Source organism: Dipteris shenzhenensis, chromosome 5, assembly GCF_047967505.1.
Source record: "Dipteris shenzhenensis isolate YYH24624 ecotype China chromosome 5, Dip_SZ_1.0, whole genome shotgun sequence".
Taxonomy (NCBI): domain Eukaryota; kingdom Viridiplantae; phylum Streptophyta; class Polypodiopsida; order Gleicheniales; family Dipteridaceae; genus Dipteris; species Dipteris shenzhenensis.
Window position 1 is genome coordinate 54,218,058 of NC_141600.1, and position 24,102 is coordinate 54,242,159.

The 24,102-nt window shown below is 47.1% G+C and overlaps 1 protein-coding gene across 3 annotated transcripts in view; it reads right to left on the reverse strand.

The window, feature by feature from the left end:
* The window catches only part of LOC147902205 (uncharacterized), a 162,216-nt gene that overhangs the window by 130,182 nt on the left and 7,932 nt on the right, over positions 1-24,102 (reverse strand). For all 3 annotated transcript variants that reach the window (XM_087375270.1, XM_087375268.1, XM_087375269.1), the window contains exon 2: positions 19,521-19,607. In XM_087375270.1, coding sequence (XP_087231396.1) covers positions 19,521-19,607 — 87 coding nt within the window. The remainder of the gene's footprint in view (positions 1-19,520; positions 19,608-24,102) is intronic.

Here is a 24,102-nt window from a genome sequence, read left to right on the forward strand (position 1 = left end):
TTTTGGAGGGCACCCTTCTACGTTTTGGCTTTACTGATGCTTGGATCAGAGGTGTTTCCTCTTTGTACAAATCAGCCCACAGCCAGGTACTTATTGGTGGGGTAAGGGGTGAGAGATTTCAGATTTCCAGATCAGTCCGTCAAGGATGCCCCCTTGCTCCTTTTCTTTTTTTGTTCGTGGCCGAATCTATGAGTATCTATGTTAGATCTCAAGCTGACATCTTTGGGCTGAGACTTCCCATCAGAAGGGAAAAGGAGCTACTTGACAGTGAGTTGGCAAATGACACAGCAGTTTACTTGAATGCCACTCCACATACACTCACTTCTTTCAGGACAGCATTGGATTTATTTTGCTTGATGGCGGGGGCACATATAAATTGGCATAAATCCAATGGCTTTTGGATCAGTGATGAGGACACTCCAGTTTGGGGGCTTGACATAGGATTCATTTGGGTCCAAAGGGGTGTGCCTATCAGGTATTTGGGCTGCCAGGTCGGCTTGGACATTTCTTCCACGCAGCAGTTTGCTCCCGTGTTGGGGAGCATCAAGAGGAAGCTCCTTTTTTGGAGCTCAGCCAAGCTGGATCTTGCCTCTAGAGTTGTGGTGGTCAACCAGGTCCTCTTGGCCACGGCCTGGTTTGTTTGTTCATGCTGGTGCCGTTCTAGGGACTGCATCACTCAGCTCAAGAGACCGATCAGAAATTTTCTTTGGAGTGGGCTTGATGGCACAGCAGATGCCTTAGCCAGAATGGCTTGGGAGACCCTCATCCTCCCTACACACGAAGGGGGTCTCGATATTATTGATCTAGATTTACAATGCAGAGCTTTACTCTGCAAGATGGTGGTGTGGGGACTTATGCCAAGGGGAGAACCGTGGAAGGCATTTCTTATTAGCAGCGTACAGCCATGCACACCTTCTTCAGGAGGAGACTGGATGAGTAGTATTAGGTGGATCTTCACCACAACACACCTCAGATCACCTTCGTCCCCTCTCATGGTTGCCATTATGAAAGCATGGGCCTGTTTTAGGAGCACTTCTCGGAGGATTCCTCCTTCCTCTTGTGAAGAGATTGATAAGCAACAGATCATGTGGAATGACAGTATATTGGATGATCATGGCAGACCACTTGGTGCCTCACTCTACATGTAGTGGTCCAAGTGGAAGAGGGGACCCGCATCATCTTTGGGGTCTTGGAAAGCTTTCCGTAGGCTTCCAGAGGAGACCAAATCTCAGTTGACAGGACATCTCAAAGGAAGTGCAGGGAGGATCTTGCAGATTGAGGCAGCCCTTCCAGCGGATTGGGGAGACACAGATGATATGCCACTCACTTGCTCCACTTGGGCAGGTACTTTTACGAGAGGCGGTGTTCCTCTTTAAGTTTTGGCCTTTCGAGATGCACATGAGGATGCTTGAGTTTTTAGTATGCAGGATGGTGGCAGATTGCTCAGGTCCACAGAGGACATCTTGCTTGAGTCTGCTTTTCAGCCTATCAGAATTGTAGGTCTTTTGGTGCAGGGATCAGATTCAGAGTGGTTCCTCAACCCAGACCCCCAGCTACTCTCCACCGGATCTTGGAGGCTTTGGCTCTACGAGGGAGTTTCCATTAGGTATTTGTAGTGGGACCCTGGAGAGTAGGAGTGGATTGACGCAGGGCATCGAGAGAAGAGCATCCCCTTCTTTTGTTACACGGTCAGTAATGCCAGGAGATTTCAGCTCAGTAGTAGAGGTTGGACACCTTCCAGAGTTCCTCATTGGGAGACATTTGATATCACTACGGATCTGCAGAGGTTCTTCTGGAGGAGACTCTAGAAATCTCACAGGAATAGAAAGATCGCTCTCTTCTTTTGGCTTTCTATCCACGGTGGGATTACAGTGAACTTTTGGAGATCCAAGTTCGGAGCCGACCCTACTTGCCCTCGTTGCCTCTCTGCTTCGGAGACTATTCAGCATTGCTTATGGGATTGCAGACAGGCAAGGATGATTTGGATGGGGGTAGCCAGGATTTTCGGTCACTTTGCCCACTCCCCATCCTTTATGACATGGGGCTCAGTGGCTTGGCTTTCTCTTACAGGGCCTTAGGTATTCTATGAGAGACTTGACTCCTCTCGAGCCATTTCTATTCGACGTCATCAGATTCAGTCCTATTCGTTGGATGTGGTACCACACCTTCCTTTTGCAGCTATACATGCCTCTGTGGATACCTCTTGGGAGATTCTAGCGAGCATAGCATCTTGGCATATCTGGAGAGCCAGATGCACAGAGGCTTTGGAGGGTACTCAGGTTCATCCCTCGCACACATTGGCTAGTATCTGGACAGACACCGTACATACCTTGATGGCCGTATGGACAAGTATGCAGGGAGACTCCCGTGCAGCCTCAGTTAGGAGGGCTTCTTTTTTCAGGGAATGGAAGGATTCTCCTTTCTTCTCTGAGACTCCTACAGGGTTGAGGTGGCACTTTCAGCCTCAGCCTTGGTTGTTTTCCACCTCACTTTGAGGGGGTTTTATTTATCCTCATGATTTCATGATGTAGTCCGCTTTGAGCTTGCTCTCGTGGGTTTTTTCTCTTACTTAATAGAAGTCTCTTTCTTGAAAAAAAATAAAAAAGAGAGATTGTAACGTAGAAAATGATACAGAAACTATGGCAAAACTCAGGAACAAAATGCAGTTCTATAAACAAGAAATTAACTCAATGGACAGTTATGGAATGCAGAAATACCTTGGGTAAGACATATCAACATTTAAAAGACATCTGATCTGCAAAATCAGAACTAGTTCACACGATTTCGAGGTAAAGAGGGGTAGATGGATGGGCAAGACCCATGATCCCCAAAGAGGAAAGAATCGGGGGGCAAGAGTTTCCCACCAAGATCCAGTTCTATCGGGACCATTTCCTCAGGGTCTCAGAGAATGGAGTGATTATCAGACCCCCATACTTGGAGGATGGACGCATCTCACACTCGCTCAGGATTGCTATCGGCCAGATGAGTTTCATCCCACCAACTGGGTATAGAGACAGATAGAGCCGTCGGGATACCATGAGAGCAACGGATATGCAGACAGGGTACCTTGGGGGAGGTGGAAACAGAGGAGCACTCTTTATGCATATGCCCAGCATATTATGAGATTCGAGGTCGATATAACTGCTTGTACCAGGAGGGACTTGGGTTTGGACCACTTTCTCGCCTGATCCAATTCTAGGACCAGGTTTGCGTCAGTCTCTACTTGATGGAGATGCGAAGGCATAGAGAGACCCTTCTCACACAGATCACATAACCCGTGATCCCACCCGAGCCAACGATAGATGCAGCCCAAAGATAGGTCACAGATTTCTAAGCTCCAGGACACAGCGGGGTTGAGACAACGAGATGAGGGCAAAGTGGGCTCATGAGAGGGGACAGCACTCAGGAGCAGAGCAGAGAGTGGCTAGACCAGGCCTTATGGTAGTATTGCCTATCACAGCCTTCCTCAAAGGGGAGAACAAGAGTCGAGGAGTTACTCTTGACATGGCACGCCGCATACAGAGATCTCAAAAAGAACGCCCCCCGCACCACTACGCGAGACAATCTGTCATATGCAACTCCGAGATATCCTCACGGCACATTGGAGAGCCACCACGGCACCTAGATATGCTTTTTGACTATATGTATCTCCATTTACATTGGTTTCCTGAGCTCATAGTTTTTTGAGCTCCTTAGGACATGCAGGGGTCTTAGCAAACTCCTTGCTTCAGCCCATAGCGGCTTGTATGTGCCATTTATTATTGTACTTTGTCTCATAGGCCCTTGAGGCCTTCCGAAGACGTTAATACATCTTTCTTTCTTTCTTTCTCTCTCTCTCTCTCTGAGATAGAGGAGACGACGCCCTCCCCCGCCACCACAGCGTTAGACAGCCCGACAGACACAGATCCAAGACATTTTCGCCGCTCACAGACAAGCCATCACGGTGCCGGGCTTCAGTTTTTGAGCCCTAGCTCTCAGCCTACTTCAGCTAACCTCTGATTTATATATTTTTGCTCAAGCTATTGAGCTCTGTAGATCAGTTTAGCACTCAGCAAGGGCCCTAGCGCGCCCTTTGCTCCAGCCCTGTTAAAACTGACCCAACAAAGGGTACACACAGCGGAAGACTGATAGAATAGCCCAGGAGCTCACACTGTGTGTGTGTGGGAGTGTGGAATCACAAACTTCTCAAGCTTATGTGCATAGAATAGATTTGCAGACTCATCAATAGACAATGAACCAGCCAGATAGAGAAACCACCAAAATAATATATTTCCGTCCAAAGCTATGGACACAATACAAAAGAGATAGATTCAAAGTCCCACCGGTCCTCTAATCATACCACAAGGTCCTTCTCCTATCTGCCGGCTATCTCTAGACTCAAGCCCGCGTGCTCCACCTCGAGCTTCAGTAGACTTTCTGTCCAGATCCCTTCCACCTTGCTGTCTTTGCACCAGCCTACGTGGCCAGCACTCTTAGCTAAGTCTGCAGCTCTTGTGTTCTCCCTTTACCTCCAGTGATGAGGCCTAAGGCAAGCTCCCTGCTGCTCCTTTCTGCTGGTACTTGTGCTGCTCCAAATGATAAGTGAATGGGAGCCCAAGTGCCCCCTTTTATAGGCCCAAAGGGCCTTGCAAATCAGCCGACCAAGCAGGCCGACTTTCTGGTCTGTAGCAGCCGACCTGGTTGGCTGGCTCCAACCAGCCCAACCAGGCCCCTTAAAAGGGCAAGGGGCCTGCCCCCTTCAGACCTTTTACCTGCCTCTTCAACCTCCCTTGATGCTGCACCAGATCTGCTTCTTGCTCCAGCCAATCCCTGCTGGCCACGTGGCATACCCGCAGTCCTTCTGCCCTCCATGGAGGCTGATAACTGCCTGGTACTGTCCTTGGCAAAGCCCCCTCTTTGTTTTTCTCTCTAGGTGCGTTGCCCACATGGCATCCAATCAAATGCCCATTTGCCAACCTTGAACCTAGGTCCACCTCCCCCACGCTCTCCTCATATGGGGGCTTACAGATGGGGAGGTGACCTTTTCAACACCCCCTCTCACCGACAAATCTCGGCCCAATGCCAACACGTCGATGACGATGCTCTAGTAGCTCCTTGGTCGTAGTCCTCTGGAACACTTCGATGTCAAAAACTTTTCATGGCTTTTCATCCAATGGCTCCAGATAACCTAGACCATGAACTCTCACTAAGCTCTCAAGCAGGTACTCTTCTGGCTTCAGTACACCTTGTCCATCACCTTCCAGCAACCTATGTCCGAGATTTGAAGAAGCAGCCACACTTCCCCTTCTACCTTTGAAGAAGGCCAATTCCTTCCAATCTCGCATTACTTGAGACAAATAAAGAGCAAAGTCTCTCCACAGCATGCTATAAAGTCTCCAATTAAGAACATTAAGTACATAGCAGATCATCGTATTGCCTGTGTGCTTGCTCTGAAAGCAAACCATGCACCTCGAGGCACATACGAATAGCCTGTCTAATCTTGTATTGTCCCCTTCTAAAGTACAGCATCCAGCTGAACATGAGATCCCAGGGCACTCCATGGAATCCACCCTCGTGTCAGTGTCAACAACCACACACCTGGAAGATACCAAACACTCCATGCTGTCCGTCACCTTCACAAAGGTCTCTGACTCCTCGTCGACCCACATCTCAATGTCAGACATACTCACTGTGGTTTCTAGGTCAACATACCTGATCTCAGTAACACACAAAGATGTCACCAGGAACAACTCTTCGCTTACCACATTTGCTTTGGCCTTTTTATCACCCTCTAAATCTGAGTCGGACTCCTTCCTTTTGTTTTTCTGATCCGCCTTCTTTCTGCAGTCCTTCGCAAAATGTCTTGGCGTGTCACAATAGCAGCACTTCGTCTTCTACTTCCTCTTGGAAGTGTCCTCGTCATGAGAGTCATCTTTCTTGGACTTACCATCGTTAGGCTTGTCCTTTCCTTTGCCAACGTCATCCTTCGCCAGCAACGCCTTGTCATCCTTGTTGTTGTTTTAGAGTTTCTCTCTAAAACCGTATTATACGGTTCAACCTTCTTCAGCTTCACACATCCCAAACTTGGGGGGAGGACCAGGAACTCCCCACCAAGACCCAGTTCTATCGTGACCACTTCCTGCGAGTATCAGAGGAGGGATTCATTATCAGACCCCAGTATCTCGAGGATAGAGGAGTATCTCATGCACTGAGGATTGCCATTGGTCAGATGCTCGTTTCATCCCATCAGCTAAGGATTGAGGCAGGGAGAGCAACGGGTATACCTAGAGAGCAGCGGATCTACATGCTATGTACGCTGGGGCGGTTGAGACAGAGGAGCACTTTCTTTGTGTTTGCCCAGCCTACTATGAGATTTGAGGATGCTACCACTATCTCTACCTAGAGGGGAATTGCTTCGGTCCTTTGTCATGAGTGATCCATTTCCATGACCAGGTCTGTATCGGACTCTATTTGATGGAGATGCGACGACACAGGGAGGCGCTTCTACGACAGATGAGAGACCAACAAGGGTTGGTCATACCACTACAAGACATAGAGGGTGACCGGACACAGCGGCACGTCACAGACTTCTATACATTTGAGTCAGCCCCCGGACACAGTGGAGTGGAGGAAGAGAAGAAAGAGAGCCCCCAGAGTACACTCTATTGAGGTCGGACCTATCACAGCTTTTCTCAGAGGAGACCAACAGAGACGAGGGATCACTCGACATAGCCCAGAGAGTCCAAAGAGCGAGGAGACCACGCCCCCCGCCGCAGCACGCGACAGCTCTACAGAGGCAAATACAAGATATTTTTGCAGCCCACCAGAGAGGCATCACTGTACCAGGCTTCGATTTTGTCCCAGCGCCTGGATAGATTGATTGATATGATATGCTTATGTTTATGATTATGATTATGTTAGCATAGATTAGTACTCAGCAAGGGTCCTAGAGTACCCTTTGCTTCAGCCCACTGAGGCTTATATGAGTTCACTTTTCTGTGCTCTTTGTCCCATAGGCCCGCGAGGTCTCCTGTGGACGTTAATATATCTTTCTTTCTTTCTTTATAGTTTCTTCCTGTAGTAGCAGTAATTGGACCCAACTCCTCAAAAGTCAGAGGTTTGATCCTCTGTCCTACTATCACGGTCGTAACAAAGCTTTTGAAACTCCGAGGTACCATCAAGGCTAAAACGCACGGTCCACCTTCTCACCAACTAATCCCAGTTGATCCCTCACCACCTTCCGAATCTCCCTCATCCATATCAAGATTGTAGAGCTGATGCTAAAGAAGCAAGATCCAGGATGTGTTGTATGTCTCGTACAGATCCTTCAAAGTGACCCACGCCTCTACTAACATTTCGGCCATCTGAAAGTGAGGAAGTATAGAGTCCTCCGTAGTCCCTATGATCAATGCCAGGGCATGGGCATCTCTGTCTTCCCAAGCTTCGAGCTTCTCTCCGTCCATTGCCATGAGTATATTCCCATGTCTGTCCACCATGTCCTCCGGCTTTGCCTCCACTCCCGTTGTCAATTTCCACGGCTTCCGAGAGCCACTAAATGACTCCCAATCTTCACCTTCCAGATCGGGTAGTTTGTCCCATCCAATTTTCCAGACTCTCCAAAGTTAGGGATGGTGAAAGAAAGAAATCTGGGGGAGGAGGAAGGGAGAGCAAGGGCTGAAGAGGCTGAAGAGGTCGACATCTATGCTACTAAACCACATAGCAAAGTCGATCAAACTCAATCTTCAGTAGACTAGAACTCCTTACGCACCTGACTAAACCTGAGTCACCCTCCTTCTCGCAAGGGCACTGCCCTCCAGTCGTGGAAGTCGATTCCCAAGAGCTTCTGAATCAGGGTCGTCCTTCAACAAGGTCCCGTGCCTTCAATCTCCCACACCAGTGAGCCTCCTACTTGGGCTCTGATACCATGTTAGAAATGACCCAACAGAGGGTACGCACAGCAGAAGACTGATAGAATAGCCCAAGAGCTCACAGTGTGTGTGTCTGGGAGTGTGGAATCACAAACTTCTTAATTGAGCCCGCATGCTCCACCTCAAGCTTCTGTAGACTTTCTGTCCAGATCCCTTCCACCTTGCTGTCTTTGCACCAGCCTACGTGGGGAGCACTCTTAGCTAACTCTGCATCTCCTGTGTGCTCCTTCTACCTCCAGTGATGAGGCCTAAGACGAGCTCCCTGCTGCTCCTTTCTGCTGGTACTTGTGCTGCTCCAAGTGATAAGGGAATGGGGCCCCAAGTGCCCCCTTTTATAGGCCCAAAGGGCCCTGCAAATCAGCCGACCAAGCAGGCCGATTTTCTGGTCTGTAGCAGCCGACCTGGTTGGCTGGCTCCAACCAGCCCAACCAGGCCCCTTAAAAGGGCAAGGGGCCTGCCCCCTTCAGCCCTTTTACCTGCCTCTTCAACCTCCCTTGATGCTGCACCAGATCTGCTTCCTGCCAGGCCCTATCCAGCCCCGTACAGTCTTGTACCCTGCTCCGTACACTTGTTGATGTCAGCGCCACCTGTCCCAGGTCTGCATCTCTACGCAGTTCTTGCTGCAGCCAATCCCCGCTGGCCACATGGCATACCCGCAGTCCTTCTGCCCTCCATGGAGACTGATAACTGCCTGGTACTGTCCTTGACATCCCCCCCTCTTTGTTTTTCTCTTGGGGTGTGTTGCCCACATGGCATCCAATCAAATGCCCATTTGCCAACCCTGACCCTAGGTCCACCTCGGGGGACAAGATGACCAAGCACTTCTTTCAGATCATTGGGCCCCGATCGACCGGCACACAGCTACAGCGTCTTCAGGACTTGCATGGCATCATGCACACTGACCCGCAGGAGATTCTTGACATGACCACCGGATTTTATAGCCAACTCTTTCAGACAGAGAGGATGACCCCAGCTAGTCTTGTGGCCCAAGAGCTAGTTGGGGATCATGTTCCGACAGTAGTCTCGTGGGACTTATGCAACAAACTTGAGGAGCCTTTCACAGATGAGGAGCTCTGGAAAGCCCTCAAGGCTCTCCCGACCCAGAAGTGCCCGAGGGAGGATGGCTTGACTCCGGCCTTCCGGCCTTCTTCTAGAACTTCTGGGAGATTATCTCCACCCCTTTCCGTTTAACTTGCCAGGAGATTTTCGACACAGGCCTTCTCCCTCGGTCCTTGAGCGGTCAAATATCCGATAGTGGAGGCCGATCACTCTGCTTGATACTGCATACAAGATCCTCCCAAGGTCTTGAGTTTGCGGTTACGGCCTCATCTTACCGACATCATTCATGACACACAGACTGGGTTTGTCCAGAAGCGCAGCATCCTGGACAACATCTTCACGTTCTGAGAGGTAGTGGATTGGTCCAGGGAGGAGTCACAGCCACTGACCATCCTTCTCTTGGACTTTGAGAAGGCCTACGACAAGGTGGAGTGGTCTTTCCTGGAGGGCACTATGAGAAGATTGGGCTTCTCAGACAGATGGGTCAGAGGAGTTTCAGCGCTATACGCAGGGAGCTCTAGTCAGATGATTATCGGAGGACACGCAGGCGAGGCCTTTCCTCTCTCTCACTCGGTTCGCTAGGGCTGCCCACTAGCTCCCTTCCTCTTCTTGTTTGTAGCGGAGGCTCTGGGCTACTATTTGAGATCACAGGTGGCGGGTCTCACAGGGTTGGGGCTCCCAGTAGGGAGGAGGAGGAGCTCCTTGACTCAGAGTTTGCAGATGACACGGACTTGTATGTTGAGGGCACCACGGCGAGTCTAGAGAGAGTCAGAGGTGCCTTGGCTATCTATTGTGAGGCCTCGGGGGCACGAATCAACTCGACGAAATCCATAGGCTTCTTCACAGGCTTTAAGGAGACACAAGAGATCCGTGAGTGGGGGATGCCAGGTGGGTATTGGCATTACAGCAGAGCAACAGATTGCCCCGGTCCTTGAGAGTGTTCGGCGCAAGCTTCTCTATTGGAGCTTGGCCAAACTCTCCCTCGCAGGTCACGCCTTAGTGGCAAACCGCCTAGTATATTGCCTCCTGTCGGTGCTTTCACAGAGGATGCATTGGGCAGCTCCGACGGTTGGTACGGAACTTTCTCTGGGCAGGTTCAGACGGCACGAGGAACACTAGGGCCCGAGTAGCTTGGCAAACGGTGATCATGCCGCAGGCACTGGGAGGCTGGGGTATCATTGATCTGGAGATGCAGAGAAGGGCCTTTCTGAGCAATTTGGTGGCTCGTGGCCTCACCCCAGGTGCTGAGCCTTGGAAGTTCCTCTTACAGAGAGGGCTTCTGAGGAACACCCCGCGCACTAGGGGACAGTGGCAGCCTTCACATAGATGGATCTTCTCAGAGGCCCCCCTTACAGGGAAGGGCTCCCCCCTAATGAGGAGTCTTCACACGGTTTGGCAAAGACTCGCAGGGGGTCTCATCCGTGCTCTGCCCAGATGCAAGGAGGAGTTCGAGCGTTAGCCCCTTATGTGGCACTCGGAGGTCAGAGATCAGGAGGGACGTATGCTTGGGCAGCAGACTCACATTGGTTGGGCACAGTGGGACAATGGTCCAGTAGGGTCCTTTGGTCGCTCGAGCAGACTACCTATGGAGGTAGAGGCGAGGCTTGACGTCCTAGCGCATCTGAGAGGGGTAGGGCAGCGGATGGGCGAGATCAACTTAGCCATTTATGAGTCCTGGTGGGAAGGACTTCACATTTGGAGAGCCAGCAGATGGTTGGGGCAGTTTTCCCGTATTGGTGTTCCCTTGAGGATTTTGATGCAGCGCGGCAACACGCACCCCGACTTCTTCCATGTAGGACCTGGAGGCCTACTTCAATCCCTCACTAGGAGTGACCTTGAGATGGATGGGAGTCTTGATGGGATACAATGGCAGATGATCAGAGTGGTTAGGACGCTTGGAGAAGGAGTGGCACATTGATCCTCCCAGTATCTCACAGCAGGACGCCTCTAGATGGCGCCTCTGGCAATGGGAGGTCGACCCCTGAGGGACCAGTGGGACCCGGGGGAGTGGTTCTGGCCCTCTAGGGGCAACCTAGCTGAGACGATAGATGAGGTGCCTTTCTTTTCCTACACCACACGGATTGGCACGAGACTTCAGATGGACTCGTCGAGATGGACTCCCTCGAGGAAGAGACACTGGGTGACCCAGAGAGTGCCCCGAGGTGTTCGCTCCAGGTTTTGGATGCGGTTGTGGTCCAACTTGCGGTTGAGGAAGAATTCATACTTCTTCAGGCTGGCAACCCACGGAGGCTTGCCCGTCGGCCCATGGTTGGGCCCATGGTTGGAGCGATGCGAGTGGAGGGGCAGTGCCATTGCTGCTTAGATGGTGTCCTGGAGACTATCCCACACTGCCTATGGAGCTATCGTAGCACAACAAGGATCTCGATGAGAGCCCTCACGATCATGACACGTATGCAGAGTCTTCACAGAGACTACACATGGGGGATGGTGGCTTGGTTGACAGAGAGAGGACACACGTTTCAGATTGATGAGATCTCCCCAGTCTACCGGATACAAGGTCAGAGCATTCAGAGGATTGCACTCCACGAGGCAGCCCCCCCTGACGCCCTAGCTCCTCCTCCTAGGGAAGACAATTTTTGGGAGGTGGTAGCCAGCATCACGGCTTGGAACATTTGGGTGGTTCGCTGCAGTCTTGTGATGGGAGAGCACCCGGTTCCACCCTCGGCTACCTTGGTTGCCATCTGGCAGGATATCATTTACACTCTACGGTCCATCTAGGAGCGTGGGAATCCAGGCTCCAGGGCGACTATTGAGAGGCGTGCTCGTTGTAGGCCATCTCCTGGTGGTTCTAGTGATGCCCTATAGGCCATGGTATGTGCCTTGTAGGCATAAATATAGGCACTTGTAGTGTTAGTCTTGTAGTGTTAGTGCCTTTTAGGCCACATAGGACACTTAGTCCTATGTGACACCTAGGACACTTAGTCCTAGGTCTAGGTACAAGTACCTTGTACTCCTTTTTTCATCTATCCTACTTGACGTGACGGCTAAGACTCTTGCAACTCTTTGTACCTTGCTCTCTCTCTCTTTTCATCTATCGACCCTTCAGTGGTATCAAAGCCCAGATTTGCTTCCTGCACCATTTTTCCATACAGTTCGTACGACTGTACGGACGTCCGTACGTACCTGCACCGTACATCCTGTCTACGTTCCGCACAACAACCGTAGCGTTCCGTACCTGAGCCATCGTACCTGCGTACCGTACTTGCGCCACCGTACACATCAGTACCTGCATCGCCGTACATCTTCTGTACAGGCGTACAGAAGGTCTAGTAACTGGTTCGTACAATCTCCGTACTTGCATTGTACATCGGATTCACGTACCGTACATTGGATTCATGTACATGCACCGTACTTTTGTCGTACATTTTGCTCCATAAAATATACCGTACAGTTACGTACATGCGTCGTTGTACATCCGTACAAATCTGTACCTGCACTATGTACTTGCCCGTACAAGGTACCATACTACTCTACGTACCTAACACGTACGATTGTACACGGGCAAGGTACCGTACTACTCTCCGTACCTAACACGTACGATTGTACGTTCACCATACACTAGACTTGCACTGTACGTTTGTACAACTGCATCGTAGCTGTTCCGTACAGAACTGCTGTCCGTACAGCTTGTCTGGACTCTCTCAAAATTTGAGGTTTTTGAGGATCTTTCTTGTCCTTAACTTGCTTTTACTGTTTGAAGGTTTATCAAACTTTTCAACAGTTTGGAAAGCCTCTATTCTGAGGTCTATACTTTGGGACAGGTGCACTTTTGCAGTCAATTTGTGGACAGCAGTCCTAATTTTGCAGTTGCAAGCCTTGAGGCTATTTCTTTTGGGATTTGATCTGCAATTTCTTGTTTGATTACAAATCATTGGGTCATATTGGAGAACATTGAGTCACATTTGCAGGATATTGGGTCAGAATTTCAGACATTGAGTCTTTTCTGCAGGACATTCAGTCAGATTCGCATACATTGGGTCACATTTGCAAAATTTCAGCAAAATTTGGGCTTTTCTGCATTTGCCCTCTTTCTGGCCTATTTGCCCTCATTAAATTTGGGGCTTTTGCCAGATTTGCTGTTTTTGCAATAAACATTGCCTGCCACAGTCACATTTGGGTCAGATCAGCATTTGCCCTTTGTTTTGGGTTGGAAATTTGCAGATATTTGCTGTCATTTTTGGACAGCCAGCTTTTTGCAGTGATAGCCTTGAGGCTTTTGGTTTTTCAGGTCTTTTTAAGGGTATCACATTTGCTATGGCTGGGAACAATCAGATCTATTTGGCGATCTTCGTGAAGATGATAAGTTGGATGGCACCAACTGTCCGATGTGGTCTTATCTCATGAAACATATTCTTGTTGCAAAGCATTTGTGGAAAAATGTTTCTAGGGTTGATCTGAGGCCAGCCAATGCTATAGTGGTTGCCTCTACTACTGGTCCCTCTGCAAGGGGTACTCCTCCTGATGCCTCTTCCTCTAGCACTCTTGCTGCTGCTCTTCCAACTCAAGAACAGTCAAGATGGGATGCAAGAGATGCAAATGCACATTCATGTATTGCTTTATCATGCAAGAGAATCATTATTCCACACATCCGGTCTTGCAGGACAGCAAAGGATGCTTGGGATAAATCGGCTTCTCTCTATCAGATTCGCAATGAAGCACGTGTTGCATATTTGAGAAGGCAATTACATGAAGTCAGTATGAATGAAGGTGACACTATGGATGCATACCTGACAAAGGTCAAGAACCTCATGGAACAACTTGCCAACATTGATAATGTGGTGCAAAATTCACAGCTTGTCAGTACCATACTGAATGGACTACCAAATACATATCAAGGGTTTGCTACAACCCTTCGATTAGTGGCCATGGGTAATCCAAACCACTATTCTTTTGGTCAGCTAGTTACTTTGCTTTTGCAAGAAGAGCAAAGTCGAGCTAATAGACAACCCATTTTCCCTGATCATGCATTTGCTTCACAACAGACAGGAAGAGGCAATGCTTCCAAGCCTATGGGCAAGCCAAAATCTGCGCATAGCAGCTGCAATTCCTCCCATGCATCTAAAAATACAGCAGATAAGTCAAAGAAGAAAAGATGCAACTATTGTCGCAAGCCTGGATATGACATTTCAGAATGCAAGAAGCGCATTGCTTAGGAGAAAAAGAAAGCAGGATTGATAGTTAATGCCTCACATGCTATTGAATCCCATGAGCCAGCAGATGCTTCACATGCACATGCTCTTCAGGATGATTGGGCATGGGCTGTCCATTGCTCATTTGATCCCTCCAAAGCTGATGCATTCTTTACTGCTAATGATGCTCAGTCCTCGTACTTTGATAGTGGTGCTTCCAAGCATGTCACATCTTGCACACAATTGTTTCACCCTTTAGCTGATGCACCTCGAGGGGGGACTGTCACATGTGCTAATAATGCTTCATATGCTGTAAAAGGAATTGGAGATGTGCAGCTCACATCTATTTCAAGTCATCCTGTCACTTTGACAAATGTTCTCTTTGTGCCTGGAATTGAAGTCAACTTGATCTCAATTTCAGCAATTGCCACTTCAGGTTTCCGAGGGATTTTTGATGGCTACAGATGCCTAGTTTGTGATCTTCGTGATGACAATGCCATAGTTCTCACTGGAACTTTGCAAAAGAGGTTTATCACCTTGATCATCATTCAGCTACACTTTCTATCGAAGCATTTGCTATTTCAGATTCACAGCTTGCTGAAACTCATCTTTGGCATGAGAGAATGGGTCATCTCAATTATAGAACTCTTGCAAAGCTACATTCACAGCACATGGCAAATGATGTACCTCAAACTCACACAGTTTCCAAACATGTGTGTGAGGGTTGTCTTTTGGGTAAGATGCACCGATTTCCTTTTCAAAAGAATTGTCCAAAACTCTCACAAAGGAAATTGCAGCTAGTGCACAGTGATGTCTGTGGCCCAATGAGGACAAATGCCATTGGGGGGTACAAATATTTCATGACTCTCATTGATGATTTCACAAGATATTGCTGGGTATATCCTTTAAAAGCACTTGACATCAAGACTGCTTTTCTTCATGGGGATCTGCAGGAAGAAGTCTATGTCACACAACCTCCTGGCTTTGAGGTTGTTAATTCTGAAAACAAGGTATGCCGGCTTAGAAAAGCCCTTTATGGTTTGAAGCAGGCACCTAGGGCATGGTATGCCAAAATTCATGCACAGTTACTATCCCTTGGTTTTCAGAATAGCCCCACAGAGCCCACTCTTTATGTCTGTGGGAGTGGATCTGATTTTTTAGTGCTGATTTTAAATGTGGATGATATGGTCATCACGGGCACAAATACTCAGCATATTGCAGCTTTCAAAGCTGATTTGCAGCAGGTTTTTGAAATGTCAGACATGCGACAGCTCCACTATTATTTGGGCATTCAATTTGCTCATGTTGAAAGGGTATCATGATGTCACAATCCAAGTACATTGGACAGCTCCTTGATTGTTTTTAGTTCGAGGATTGCAAGCCAATCTCTACTCCAGTAGACCCTGGCTTCAAATTCCCAGCTCATGATGGGAGCCCACCATGTGATATCACTCTTTATCAGCAGGCTGTTGGATGCCTTATTTATTTATGACACACCAGACCTGACTTACAGTATGCAGATCTCAGCTCAACAGACTCATGCACATGCCCAGTTCACAGCATTGGCAGGCAGTGAAGAGAGTCTTCAGATATCTCAGAGGCACTCAGAATTTAGGCCTCTTCTATGGTGATCAGGGTTCACTTACCATGCATGCTTACACGGATAGTGACTGGGCAAGATGTTCCGACACCAGAGTGTCACATACTGGCAATTGTTTTTTGTTTGGCAATTCATGTATCTCTTGGCTCAGCAAGAAGCAACCAATAGTTGCCACATCTAGCTGTGAGGCTGAGTACAGGGCAGCTTTCACCGCTACACTAGAGTGTGTTTGGCTTCAACAGTTACTTACAGATCTTGGTATTCGCCAGACATCCTCCACTATTGTCTACACTGACAGCCAGAGTGCTTTGGCCATTGCGCGTAACCCAGTGTTTCATGTGCGTACCAAGCATAATGAAGTTCACTATCATTATGTTCGGGAGCATGTTCGGGAGCAGTTGTTAGCAGGAGACATAGAGTTGTCCTATCTTCCCGCAGAGGACAACATAGCAGATATGTTTACAAAGGCACTTCCTCGTCCCAAGTTCGAAGTCTTCCAACAGGCTTTACACTTGGTTCCCTTTGTTACATGATCTGACATCCCTTGTACATTCATAGGTGGCTATATCCTTTTGGATGAGCATGTGCGACCATGACCAGAAAATACCAGGTATTCTGAGATGTTTCCAGTACTTCAGCCCATCCCATGGAGGGGGGTTTGTAGGCCATCTCATGGTGGTTCTAGTGATGCCCTATAGGCCATGGTATGTGCCTTGTAGGCATAAATATAGGCACTTGTAGTGTTAGTGCCTTTTAGGCCACATAGAACACTTAGTCCTATGTGACACCTAAGACACTTAGTCGTAGGTCTAGGTACAAGTACTTTGTACTCCTTTTTTCATCTATCCTAGTTGACGTGACGGCCAAGACTCTTGCGACTCTTTGTACCTTGCTCTCTCTCTCTTTTCAGCTATCGAACCTTCACTCGTTTCTACAAGGCTTGGCCTATAGGTGTTTTCTACATCTTCACTCCGCGAGGTATTCGCTTGCTGTATAGTGCCCCCACTTGACTGTTAGCCCCAGTTCCAGAGATCCCCTAGGTAGTGAGCTGGGCTTCTCTGGAACAGGCCAGTTTTTTCTTTCAGCCTTTTCCGGTTTTTTCATACTTAGCACCTTCGGGGCTGTTGTCTTGTATAAAATCTTTCAAGCATTAATAGAAGATTCCTTTCTTTGAAAAAAAAAAACTTCTGGAGCAGCTTGCGAAAAAGGGGAGCCTTAGGCAGGGATTCTTGAAGAGAGCAACCCTCCTCACAGGGGGCATTCTTAGAGAACTCTCCACGAAAAGTGCACACCGCCACAGTCAATTGGAGGAATAACCTATTAAGCGGGTGGTTGCTCACAAAGATATAGATGATGTGTAAAGAGCACCTGAGGACCTGCCTGAGGGTGTAGATGTGTTCTTCGACCAATGAGAGAGACTCGACTCCTTACGAAGAAAGAATGCAGCTAAAGAGCTTTCGTGAGCGTGTTCTTGTCTTGCATGTGTCCCTCACCTTCAACGGAGGTGAGGCCTGCTCTTGTTTTGCATCTTCCATGTGGGAGATGTACGATGGTGCAGCACTGAAGGGCTAGCTTCACTTGTGTTTTTTCTTAATAATTAGCAATTCTAATAAAGTTGAGAACATTCTTTTGTCAAAGATGTATCTGAAACACAAAAGTAGACTTGTCTGACCAAACTTCAACCTTGAAATCCAGCAACAGCAGGATAATCTGGCTCAGGTTAAATTTCAGGATTGCTGAATTCTTTGTCAAAGCACACTACCAGCAAGTCCTACTGCAGAGTTGTGATTTTTCCAATAAAAACTTTGCCACGGAGTCAAAGTCCTCTTCTCAGTATTCTGAAATTCAATAAAAGTATCACAGGGGAGGTGAAGGAGGAACTAAAAAAGGATGGCTATATTGCACCTCCACCTTTGCCTTATGCATATAGGAGGCAAGGTTGATCCATCTGTCTCTGCTTTCGTAAACGTCTTAAGATAGGGGAGCAACAGGGCAAATTAGAACTCGAAAATATTACGAAGAGAATCAACAATGTCTAAAGGTGTCCTAAAAGAGACCCTTTCCTGCACGGGATGTAAGTGGCTCCCCCTCAATCAACAATCATGAATGCCAACAAGTAGTCAATGAAGATGCCTAGCTCACTAGCTGCCCCCTAAGAAGAGAAGCTGGGTATGTCAGCATGACAAGAGAGCATTGTTTCCCTACCACCATATTTGTTGAAGCACAGTAAACCACAAGAGAAAACAAAGGTTGATACGTACCTACAGCAGGCCTATAAGAGCATTCTGTCAAAGGCTGCATGTTCAAGGGAAGAGTATACAGGTAACAGCTGGGGAGTCAGAAGCAATGTCATGTTCAAGCTCCTTGGCCAGATACAATGGGGGTTTTGATATAAGCGACATGGGAACCAACAGGAAGAAGCTGGGCATGAAAATTCTATCTGCACGCTAATTTGTGGATAGACAATTTTTCATCAGTTGTTCAAACAACAGAAAACATTAAACACAATGGCAGTAATTGATGAGGCTGTAAAATCTTGTAAGGACTCCTCCCCTACCCCCCAACTAGTCTCTACAGTCAAAGATCTTGTTTATATTGAAGTACAAACTGCTAAGAAGGAAGTGATTGTGGAAGTGGATACCAAAGCAAGTAAGTCTGATATTCAAGCAGAGATTAAAGAACACGAACCTAGATGTAATAATGCACTGAAGATTAGAATAGGGGGACTTCCAGATGATTGGTACAAAGAGGAGGACACATATAGTGCAATATTGACAAAGATCAAAGCAAGCTTACCCAACATTGAATGGACGGATGATGATGAGCAGGACGATGACAACTCCAGTCCCACTTCTATTATGCACTACAAAAGTCAGGCAATCCTTACACTAAAGTCAAAAGATATGTGAATCAAGCTTCTTCGACAATGTTACAAGCTGAAGAGTACCAAAGTATGGATAGCTGAGGAGCTTACACAAGCTCAACTCAACAATAAGGCAACTGAATTAGCTAAAGTCAGGGCTGCCAGAAAGGATGGAAAATGGGCAGTTTACCGTAAAGGCGTAGCCCTAATCAGAGAGTTTAAATCAAAACCAAAAGACTCTCACTCTTAAACTGATGTATGGCTGATTACTCTTTCAAACTATTATGTGGGTACTCTAAATAAATTGGGGTTGCTTTTGCACTCCTTGGGAGCTGCCATGTGCCCTCCCTAAAGCAGTTGTACTAGAGGGTTTCTTCCTATCCCATGGCCCTTTTGGTCTCCAGTGGACATTAATAGACTTTCTCTCTTTCTTTCTTTCTATGGAAAATCTAACCCTGCTGCCACATTTATGTAAGGGTTGCAGCCTACTATGTAGAAGTTATGAAATTTTAACGTGCTTGTGTGTGGTGCCTTGATTCTCCACCCCATCAGCCCATTTGCACTAAATCACAAAGAATACTGTAATAGTTCCCTTGAATGTAAAAAGGGGGCCAACGAAACAATGCAGACTAATGACAAAATACATGAGAAGTGATATAAAAGGTCACAATAAAGAGGAATCAAGAAGATGCAATATTTGGAGTATGGAAAAGGGGGGACCACATACAATTGTTCACCACTGGAACTATTATGCTAAAAAACCAATCAATGAATCAGCTACATCTAGTATAAAAGAGACAGGCCAACCCATTTATACATTCTCCATCATTGCCTCTACCTCTGATCAACGAACATCGATAGAGAATTCTTATTGGCCTACAAACAAAGTACAAAACACACACACGACAGATACTGAGAAGGACCCCAGCATGGGTACATACCGTTAACTGCTGTGAGACTTGAGATCCAAAAAGTTGGCATAGCCTTTCTCGTAGTTCACCAGCTGCTTTATTGGTGAATGTTATGAACTGCCAAAGGAAAGGTAAGCATTTTAGAGGTTATTCTTCCTACCATCCTTTTAAGAGGAAAAAGGGAAAATAGAGCACAGTATATCTTTTTAGGTCACATCTTCCCATCCCCCTTTTCAACAACTCAAACAACTGAGTCATAAACTAAGATAAGGAAACTGCTCCAACTGCCATTGCCTTGGAGATTGCACTTTCAGCTTGGTACAATGTATTTTGATGTATTGAACCATTTCAAGTCGTCATCCTGCACCAGATTAACTGTAACTACCATTCAGCTATGCATCAGTGGATCACCTCTGAACTTAAGGAGGCCTCTCTCTCCAGCTTCTGGAGGAAGAAGTGACCATACTATAGAGGAGATTCTTAGCAGAAAGATTAGAATGTGGAGCCTTAATATGTAGGCTATCATTCTGACGAGTCAGCTTCCAGATTCACATTCTCCTTCATGCTTCATAGTCTTCTTTAAAACCCTAGAGTTCAAGAGTTTAGTTTCCACAGTTATATTGCGGTTAGTATTTCAATGAGCAGTAGACGGTTATCATCAATCCCTAATGGAACGCTTGTTTTCTGGGGTGCATAAACCCTTTCATCAGTAGGCTTCTACATTCACCCCCTCCCACTGTCACAAGCAATATATATCACTTTCCTAAAACCTTATACTTATGGATCGTTGGATGGATGGGCACTTGTGAAAAAGTATGCCCTTTCCACAGGACACTTCTCATGAGGTGCAACACTCCACAAAGAGCAAAAACTCTTCCAGAGAAGTACACGTTTTTGTAAGGAGGACACTTGTACATATAGCATTGTAGTATACCTCTCATCAAGGGTTGCACCCTTTAAAGAGACACACCCCTTCATCCACATATCTTTTCAAGTATGGTCTTCACTCTCTATATAACAGAGGCCTTGTTTTTCTGGACCACTCATTCTCAGACATTCTGATTCCATATATATTTCTGTTCTCTGCTATCAATACAGTGTCTTTTCGCTCATTTGCTCATTATCAATATTAAATTAAGAATTCATTTGTGGTATCAAAGAAAATTTGGAGAGGTGTCTTTCTTCTCTAGCTGAGCTCCCTCAATATCACCCAGACCCCAAAGCCCAATTTTCCTCAGCCCACATCAAGTTTTCTTTATCCCGTGGTACCATGCCGTTATAGTGGATGACGCGGATTCAACGCACCATGTGTCAGCTTTCAAGTGACCCGGCCTTCCAAAGGAGTACTGCTGCACTTTGTCTTCTATCGTAGGGTGCTTTGGCACAGTGCCAAAATCTGCCCAGCGGTCCCTCGCATCAAGGTGATAGTAGAGTGCCCGGAGTCCCTAGTGGGGGAGATCTTCCTCGAGACCTTGGATGGGAGCTCTCTCTCTCAGAGGATCAAGGATTTCGGACTCCTAGGGCAGTGCCTGCACTACAAACAAATGGGGCACCTTGTGAGAGCCTTCCCATGCAGTATAGGTAGAGCCGCCACCCAACCGCCACTCGTGCAAGACAACAGTGGGAGGGTTGTGTAGCCAAACCTCTGCACTCAGATAGACACACACATAGCATGTGGCCTAGACTCCTTGGGTTGAGCCTTGTCACGGGGCTTGGACTTAGGTGGTGTAACATGAACAAGCAAAGAGGGCTCTAAGCTCTAGAACAACCCAGCCACGAGCTCTTCAGAGAATCCCCCATGTTCTAGAGCGTCGTTTCTTTCTCCTCCCACCTCGAAGTTCTCTCTACAACTCTCCCCCTAGCCCAATGTTCGCCAAATGGCCTCACCTCTTAGTACCATGTGTCCCCTAAGGGCCTCTTCCATTAAGCCCTCTCATGGGCTACCCTACGCACCTCCTCATAAATGCCTAGGCCTAGGTGTGACCCTAGACCCAAGCGCTCTAGGCCCCATAATATGCAAGCATTGTCGAGCCCTTTAGTCTCCCGCCTCGCCCATGGGCTTCCGTGTTGGCGTAGCATTCCCTTCCCCTCAAGAATGGTTTATGTCTTCGAAAACAAAATTGGGAAACCTACTCTGGAGATTGATTACCCTTTCCCATGTTGAACTCTCTTCGGGTCTATCTTTCCACTTGACCATACATTCTTGGTATATGGTATGTCTTTTCTTTTTTATCTAAAATTCTTTCTGGTTCATGTGGTGAAGTAGCAGGTTCAATGAGTTCAACTAGGACTTCATGTCCAATGAGATTATCATCATCTCCTAACTTTCTTTTTAGCCTACTCACATGAAAAACTAGATGTACCCAACATCCCTCTAGTTAGGCTAATTTGTAAGCAAGTTCTATGGTCCACAATACCTCGAAGACTTTTTAGCCTACGCACATGAAAAAGTGGATGTACTCGACATCCCTCTAGTAAGGCTAATTTGTAAGCAAGTTCTCCAATTCTCTTAAGTATTATGAATGGTATTGAGGACCCAAGAGACACCTTTGGACATTTACCTGTCTTTAGGGATTCTGAATGAAATCACCCAGGATCTAGATAGCATAGCTAGTGCATGGTGGCGACCTGCTCTAGTGGCAAGATGAGATGGCCATGAGTCTCAAAGAATAGTTGGACCCTAGCATGGAGGGCAGACTCCACTCAAGCGGATTCTCTGCAACCTTTAGACATTGTTGCTATGATGAAGCCATCATGTAGATGCAAGCTCAACAATCAGAGAATCTCTTTCATTGCAATGTCACAACTTCATGAGCTAAGGGATAGTCATGCCCAAGTAGCCCAGGAGGCCAGAGAAGTGTTAGAAAAACCTAGATCCTTGGCTAGTGTCAACATGCAGCAGAAATAGAAAAGGATAAGGTGTATGCAATGGAAGAATCTTTAGAGAAGTAACGGGCATGCTTTTAATTCAAAAAAAATCATAACTTTATGTGTCCACAAGAGAGAATTCACAAGCCCAAATTCAGGAGATAAACAACAATAGAATGGTCCAAAAAGTATCTCATAGTAAATTGCACAAAATCTGAGCCAAACACTCTTTACAAATAGCTCCACCAGAGATCCCAAAACAAGCAGCAATCCACTGCCCTAGATGCTCTATGGTGAGCATAAGTACTGCTCCTACTTCCGTCCTTGTACTCCTCAGGTTGCATGCTCCTCAGTGCCTTAGTGACCATATGTTGTGTGAGTTCCTTAAACAGCACCTTCTACCAAACCAATGTTCTCCTACTGGCTATAGGTATGCAACATGTATTGCTCTGGAGTCAGTGAGCGCTGCTTCTAGTCGGTGTTAGAAAAAACTAGACCCTTGGCTAGTTTCTTCGAGCAGCAGAAATAGAAATGGATAAGGTGTGTGCGACGGAAGAATCTTTAGAGAAAAGAAGCGAATGCTTTATTTCAAAAAACTTCAACTTTCTGTGTCCACATGAGATGTAGAAAAGGGGGGCTGGGGCTGAATTGGTGAAGCGCCAGAGATGGCAGGGAAGGGGGAAAAGAGGAGAAGGGAGAGGGAAAGGGAGATAGAGAGATGAAGGGGAAGAAGGAGAGGAAGGGGGTAGAGGGAGAGGAAGAGAAAGGAAGAGACAGGGAGAGAGAGAGAGAGAGAGAGAGAGAGAGATTGGGAGAAAGAAAGAAGAAAGAAATTTTATTAAAGTCTTCGGGAGACCGTGAAGATCTATGAGACTAAAGATAACTAGTACAATGAGCATAACGGTGGCGGTCTCAAAACGGTCCGGCCAACCATTTCTTCAAAAAAGTTATGAGAGAGAGACTAGGCAGCACATAGGAGGAAGGAGGAGGTAGTGGATAGGATTAGATGTCATATCAAAAGTCCCCTTGTACATGAGAGGATGGTACTTATATAGTACCTCCTTAGCCCTTTAGACCCCTCTATCTTACAAACACCCCAACTACTAATTATCATAACCCCCACTAACTTGACCCACTTTTGGCCTTCATTACAACCATCCCTCCTCTAAAAAATTAATTTGTCCTCAAAATTGCAGGTGATGGGCCCCATGCTGTTAAGAGGACATATGCCGTTATGCATACCACCAGGGTCAAAAGGAAATGTAATATATTCCTGTGCATTGGGTATTTGGGCACCTCCAGGGTCATGTGGGTGGTAAGCCCTCCTGCCAGAATCATCATCATGAAACTCCATAATCACGTAAGTTCTGGCTGTCCCCATGTTTTTTGTTCTGCACACCACATTGTGCTTTCCTGTCCACTTTTCTCTACATGTAAAGCATTGATTGCTTTGCCATATACCCTCAATGGTAGCTTCCATGAGCGCTTCAATGAGCTGTCTTTGCATTGTAGCTCTGGTTATGCTGTCCTTGCCAAATGTCGAGAACCGAAAATCATCTTCATTATAGCTGCTGTATTTGGACTCAAACAGCTCCATAAGCTTCTTCAATACCCCAACATGCCATGGATCTAGAATTCTGACAACATGGGACTCCAATATTTGGCTGCTAGTAGCATACATGTCTTTCAGACGGCTTCCGGGTGCATCTAGCCTGCGAACAGCCAAATAATCTGAGAGAGACGA